At 27.3% G+C, this 7,248-nt stretch overlaps 1 protein-coding gene across 1 annotated transcript; it reads left to right on the plus strand.

The window, feature by feature from the left end:
• The first annotated feature begins 2,745 nt into the window (after positions 1 to 2,745).
• Positions 2,746 to 4,550, plus strand: LOC107471744 (transcription factor PRE3). The gene is made up of 2 exons (XM_016091239.3): positions 2,746 to 3,333; positions 4,216 to 4,550. Exons 1-2 carry the CDS (start codon positions 3,211 to 3,213, stop codon positions 4,363 to 4,365), a joined length of 273 nt encoding a protein of 90 aa, XP_015946725.1. The 5' UTR covers positions 2,746 to 3,210; the 3' UTR covers positions 4,366 to 4,550.
• The last annotated feature ends 2,698 nt before the right edge of the window (positions 4,551 to 7,248 follow it).

The following is a 7,248-nucleotide window of genomic DNA, read 5'->3' on the forward strand; positions in this document are numbered from 1 at the left end:
ATTAAGAAAGCATATATATTATTAGGAGGATATTTTCATAAAGACGCGTAAAAAGTCTTTTTACAAAAACACTTATGTATTGCATTATTATTAGATATATTAATAAACCGGTTATTTTTTAATTTCTTAACAAACTAGAATAAAACTGATATTTTTATAACAATAACAATAAATCTAATTGTTATCAGATCTGGTCGAACCGACTAATTTACATAACTCATTAGATCATGATTTTTTTTATTTTTAACAAAAATCAGGAATATATTTGTCTTTTTATCAAAAAATTTAAACATAATTTGATTTAGATTGTGTAAATCAATCGAATTAAATCGGGTCTAATAATTATAGTGCAGATAATTAAGTTTATTATTGTTGCTATAATAAACTAATTTTATTCTAATTTATTAAAAATTAAATTATTAATCAATTTAATAAAGATATTCAATAATATCATGACACATAAATATCTTTAAATAAAAAACAATTTAATATTTTTATCGAAGTGACCTCCATATTATTATTACGATACTACGTTCATGGAGCATTTATATATTGGTAGATTGTTGATAAAAACTTAGATAATTATTTATATAAAAATATTTTTATATACAAATTATAATTAAGATATTAATATGTATATTTAACTGTCAAAAAATTTGTGGTTACTAACGGTATTATCAACGACCAAAAGTATTTAAAATGTCATAAATCTATTTTATTAACAGTCACGTTGATAAATATATGTTTCCTTTGGTCAATTTCGATCCATTTTACTAACGTTTCATGGTCGTTGATAATAATCATTATTAATACGAATAAATAATTAATTACTTTTTAAAAAATTACTCATTATTTAAATTAATTTTTAAAATTTTTTTAATTAAATTCGTTTTTTAAAAATTTTAAATTAGTCATATTAGTCTTTTCATTACTTTTATAGTTAACAGTATTAAAGTTTGTTGATGTAATACCTTAAGTAATATTACAATACACATCTAATAGTCTTAATTGACTATTAACATTATTATTTTATGAAATTAGATCAAGTTTTGATTTGATCTAATTTCATAAATTTATTATGCGAATAGTTAATTGAGATTCTTAGACTGCGTTTGTTTCCGAGAACATGACATGACACTGAGAATAGGACAAGACAAGACACTACAGAGACACAATTTTGTGTTTTTGTATCCTGTTTGGTGATAAACTAGAACAAATTATGAAAATATAATTTATTCTCATTTTTTTTCATTCAAAAAAAATTTGAGATGAAAAATATAATAATAAAAAATATAATTATGAAAAATTAACAAGAATAATGAAAAAAATAAAAAATAAGTTGTATCCCTTATTAGTGTCTCCGTGTCCTTCCTGTCAAGATAGACACAAAATACACTAATTCAGTATTTCTGGATACATTGTCTATGTTCATGTCTCCCCTGCTAAACACGATTTTGTCTCTCTATTTTCTGTCTCAGTGTCCTGTCTCTGTAAACAAACGCAGCCTTAAGAATGTATTGTGGTCACTTAATATATTATATTAGCAAATTTTGACACCATCAACACAAAATATAACAAAACAACTAACATGATTAATTTAAAATTTTTAAAAAATAAATTTAATTAAAAATATCTTTTAAAAATTAATTTAAAAAACAAATAATCTTTTAAAAATTAATTTTACCATTTACCCTTATTATACGTATAACTAATCATCGGTAAAACAAATTTTCTGTTGATGATTTTATTTTTATTGTTATCAACAGTTATGTCGTCCATAATAATAAAACAGTTAGTGTTTAAATTTCACCAAGGATTACATTTTCGGTAAGAATGAAACTTTTTTTTTTAATTAGACCTTCTATATTAAAATAAGGGTAATAATATAATATTCAAAATAATTAAATAATAATTATATCCAAATAAAAAATTATAAATATCAATAAAAATAATATAAAAAATAATGTTATTTAATTAAATATGTTAAATTATTTAATAATTTTCTAATTTCATCTTTGCATGAAAAAATCCTCTAAAAGTTTTATAATGTATTAAAGAATTTAGGATTTATGCATATTGACCAGTCAAATAAAAATTGAAGTCCCCGTCTAGTTTTCCCATCGGTAGTGTTGTTGATCCCAACTTCTATTCCACTTAGTTTTCAAATTTTATAATAAGCAGGCAATAACAAAATCTGAAAATTAAATATTAGAGAAAAAACAATATTTGCAATTTAGATAACATGGTATTGCGTGCAGAGTATGAGAGAGAGACCGTGAGAGAGAACACAGAGAGAAAAAAAGTAAAGTTGATTCCGTTTCAGAAAATAGGACCTTTCAATTTTTTTTATCAGAGAGAATAAAATAGGACTAAAAATTAATAAAAAATAAATAATAAATAATAAAATTAAATACTAGATATTATTTAATTTTTTTTTTTTTACTGAGGAAGATTCACTCCCTCTATTTCATGACCGATACACACTCAGAAAACTGAAATTAAATTAAGGTGAGTTTTATGGTGCCTTTTACTATAGTATCTAAATTATCTAACTTTTTTTTAAAATAAAAAATAAAATATTTAAAATAAAAAGTAAAATATTTAAAATTTATTAAATATTATCTATTTATTTTTTTTAGTAAATTAGGCATAATATCAAAGACACTATAACATTCACCTTAAATTAAGGACCTGTATAGGGCGTAATCTCTATTACTAGTACTACTAATAAAGCTATTTTATTATTTGTTTTTTCTAGCTAGCTATAGCTTCTTCTCTCTGATCTCTCGTACCCAGCTACTACCCTCAAATCCGATCGTATTCTATTTAAATAGCAGCTATGCACTCTCCTCTCTCTCCCATGCATTACTCTACTCTACTCTACTGTTCATCACTCTCACTCTCACTCCCCACTCTATCTCTATATATAGTTATATACACATACTCTACTCTATTCTACCCTAATTATTTTTGTCCCCAATAATACTTATTATAATTCCCTGTTTTTTCTAGCTAGCTAGTTAGTTCAATACATCTTCCTTTTACCTTCTCTTAATTACCTAGCTCATTCATTCCCTACATACACCTATTAAGTAATATATAATTATTTATAGAAGAGGTTATTTAATTAACTTAATTTATATAGATACGTATTGTATTGTTTGAATTTATTTGGTTGGTTTGAAGTAATTAGAAAATAAGAAAAGAATAATGTCTAGCAGAAGGTCAAGGCAGCCAAGTGGTTCAAGCAATATCAGTGACGATCAGATAAAGGATCTTGTCTCCAAGTTACAGCAGCTTCTTCCTGAGATTCGCCATACACGCACTGACAAGGTTCGTTTCTTTAATTTCTCTTTCATTATTTCTCAAATATATATGCAAATGAGAAAATATAAGAGAATAATGCTTTTTCTGTATACAAATCTATTGGTTTCCTGTTCTCCTTCAGTTCAACGTAACTTATTCTGCCGACTTTCTTTTTCTTTTCTTTTTTTTTTGTGATTTTTTATAAATGAAAGCTAGTTAGCTAGTATAGCAACAAATCTTTCTTTCTTGTAACTCTTGAATGATACTATTGTTTTATGATGGTTGGTTGTTATCGTGAAATATTACTTTTATATTTTATGATGGAATATGGTAATAAATTATTGAAAAAGAATAAATAATTCATGAATAATTATTTTTGAATAGGTCGAGCTTAATTTGTCTAAATTCATCTTATTTAATATTTTATTAATATTAAATAAGATAAATTTAGACTATTTTTAACTAAATATTTTATTATCAAATATATCATTTTTTATACTTTACAGTACATAAAAGCTAAATTCTAAATTTATTATAGTATTGTTACTTCTTCGATTTAAACCTCTTCTTCTTTACCTTTTCCTACCTTTAAACCTGCCGAACATTTAATTATAACATCTTAGTCATTCATCTAACTAAGGTTAAGTTGTAGGCAAAGAAAAAGCATAAAAATAATATTAATTCAGATCTCTCTTTATATATATATAAGTCAAATTACATTTTATAAAGTATAACTGTAAGCAGAAGGTTCAAGTAACCCGGCCGATTAACTTGGTCAACTCGATCCAACCAATTTAAATTGAACCAGATTATTATTATTATTATTTCAAATGCTTCATACGTCATTATATTCAAAAGTAAAGTGCATATATTAAAGTGAGTAACGTAAATAAGAATAATGCATTTCAGGTGTCATCTGCGAAGGTGTTGCAAGAAACATGCAACTATATAAGAAGCTTACACAGAGAAGTTGATGATCTTAGCGAGCGTTTGTCGGAGTTGTTGGCAACAACTGACACCGCCCAAGCGGCATTGATTAGAAATTTACTTCTCCAGTAGTAGATCCTTAATTATTATTATAATTAATAATTATTATCCATAGTCTTTTCATCAATTTTCTTTTTTATTTTTGTAATTCTCTTCTCAGTACTAGATTTTACTTTTGTTAGTTATATATTTTTCTGGACATTTACTCGAACCCTTTTTAGTAGGTCAAGAGTATTGTACTTTTTAATGCATGGTTAGATATTTCTATCATATGTTTTCTATATTTTATACGAATAATTTAGATTTATAAAAAATTGTTCTACTTGATTAATTTATTATATTGAGAGCTGCTACATATTTAAATATTTTTGGTAATCAAATCTAATTAAGTTGATCTAAACTCAACAAAAATTATTTTCATTATATGTAGCGTGTACATATGCGATTCATTAACACAAACGAAATTCCGCTTCACTTTGTGTTTGTTATTTGTGCGCCTCTTCTTTCTTCTTCTATTGGTGATGTTGTTGCTATATTTTTTTTTGTTTTTTCTTCTCCTCCTCTTTTTCATGTTAGTGTAGCTATTTATTTTTCGTTTTTCTTTGATATTTTTTTCTTCATTTTCTTGGTTTTATTCCTCTCAAGAGAGTAAATCAAGAAGAATTTTAAGAAAATAAAATAAGAAGGAGAAGATGAAGAAGAAAAGATGAAAAAGGAGAAGAAGAAGAAGACGAAGCGAAAGATAAGGAGGGGGAGAAGGAAAAAGAGTTTTGAATTGTACAAGACAACGAGACCAAATGCACCGAAATTATATATTGATTATTATGACACAATTAACTCAGAAATGTACCGAAATTACATGATTTTTTGAGTTTATAGAATGCACAATTTTTGGTTCATTTGTTATTACACAATGGTGTTGTTATAATAATACTTCGATTCATTTGTAGTCCAGATGTGTTGTCAATGAATAATTTGTCCCAAAGATTGGACAACTTTCAACTTTCAAGACAAATTGAATGAAATAGAATGGAATCCAATGCAATTGAATAAAGTGATAGTGAATAATTTCATTCTTTTTTGCTAAAAAAATTGGTAAATACTTTTCAGCAGCATAAAGTGAACCTCAATTAACACACAAGTGAACCGAAATTAGTTCAAAATTGACCAAGCAATCAAAAAGACTCAATCATCAACAAAAACACATCGAATTCATTTGTGGATCTAAATGAACTTCAATTAAACTAAGAAATGAACTGAAATTATATGGTCAATATTTATCAGCAGCATCAAGTGAATCTCAAGTAACACGCAAATGAACTGAAATTAGCTCAGATTTGAATAAGCACTCAAAAAGACTCGATCATCAACAAAAACACATCAAATTCATTTATGGATCCAAATGAACCTCAATTAAACTAAGAAATAAACCAAAATTACTTAGGAATAAAAAATTTAGTCAATACTTATCAGCAGCATCAAGTGAACCTCAATTAATACACAAATGAACCGAAATTACACTACTAGAAAACTAGTTATTACAGACGGATATTTCCGGCGAATTTTATCCTACGAAAATACAGACAGAATTTCAGATGGATTTTTTGTCGGAAAACAAAAAAAATGAATTAGCATAAATTACAGAAAAAAAACCAGTCGATAATTCTGTCGGAAAAATTAATTTTTTTCATGGAAAATAATTATAGACGGAAAATACGTCTGTAATTAAATGGACTAAAATACTAGTTTTATTAAATTATTACAGACGGAAAATCCGTCTGTAATTTAAAATTTTCCGTCGATAATATTTAGTTAAACCTAGCATTTGCTCAAACTCCACTCACAACACACAAATCAAATAAACCTAACTTAACTTCAAATCGAAGAACTCCCTTAGCTAAACCTAGCTTTCCCCTCTCCATCAACGGGCTCCTTCTTCTCTCCACCGCTAACAGAATCAACCCGCGAAACTGATAGAATGGCCAACCTTGTTAGGTTCAGCTCCTCCGTCCCCTCCCCCATCGCTAAGGACACCCGCGGTTGGCTCCTCGACCCTATCTCTCTAGCTTGAACTTCTGGCATTTTAGGTTTTTCCTTTTCCCCTCTAACTTCGGTGTTTCTCATCATTGCCTTTTAATTAGAGATCGGTATGTCAAATTGTATCATGATTAGCATGTTTATAATGTGATTATGCAATGGAGCAGAGTTAAATTGAAGTTGAGAATTTTTGGGTGGAGTAATTTGGTGTCTTGTTCATTTTGAGAATAGTTTGCATTTTAGCTTTGTTTTTTTTAATGAGGATTTTGCATTCTTGTTATGGATATGTTTCCTAGTGTTTAGTGGATTTGTTGATGTATTTGAGTGTTTTAACGGAGACTTAGATGTACGATGTGATTCTATGTTTTGTGACCATTGGAATTTGAAAGGGAAATGGTGGTTGGTTCTCTGCAGGTGGAGCTCTCACTTGTGCTTCGGTTCATATAGGGAGAGATTCGGCCTGGCAGGTTGAGAGGGAATCATAGGCATCATGATGCAACGAGACATTTGTCCTTTGGGGTGCCCTAACCAAATTTAGGGTAAGCTTTATGGGATTCTATATTTCTATTATTTTATTAACATATATTTGTACTTCATATGTCTTGAGATATTTCTCACTATTTATTGTTAAGTATAGCAATTCTTGCAGAGAGTAAAAGTGTTTTAACAGCATTATGTGTACTTAGCCAATAAATGAACCGTTATCATTCTGTGTTGTGTTCTACCTCTTTTAGTACATTAATAAATAAATGTAACTGGAGAGAGTATTAAAGTATTTTTGTTTTCTAATCTATGGATTCTTGTCTTTTTACTATGAAAAATAAATGTTATTTTGTTTGGATACGTAATGCAATTATTTTTTACTTTGTGTTATCATTTTTGTCTTTCTTATTCTAAGATCAAATATTGTGTCTGTCG

This window comes from Arachis duranensis, chromosome 1 (assembly GCF_000817695.3).
Source record: "Arachis duranensis cultivar V14167 chromosome 1, aradu.V14167.gnm2.J7QH, whole genome shotgun sequence".
In the NCBI taxonomy this organism is placed as follows: Eukaryota; Viridiplantae; Streptophyta; class Magnoliopsida; order Fabales; family Fabaceae; genus Arachis; species Arachis duranensis.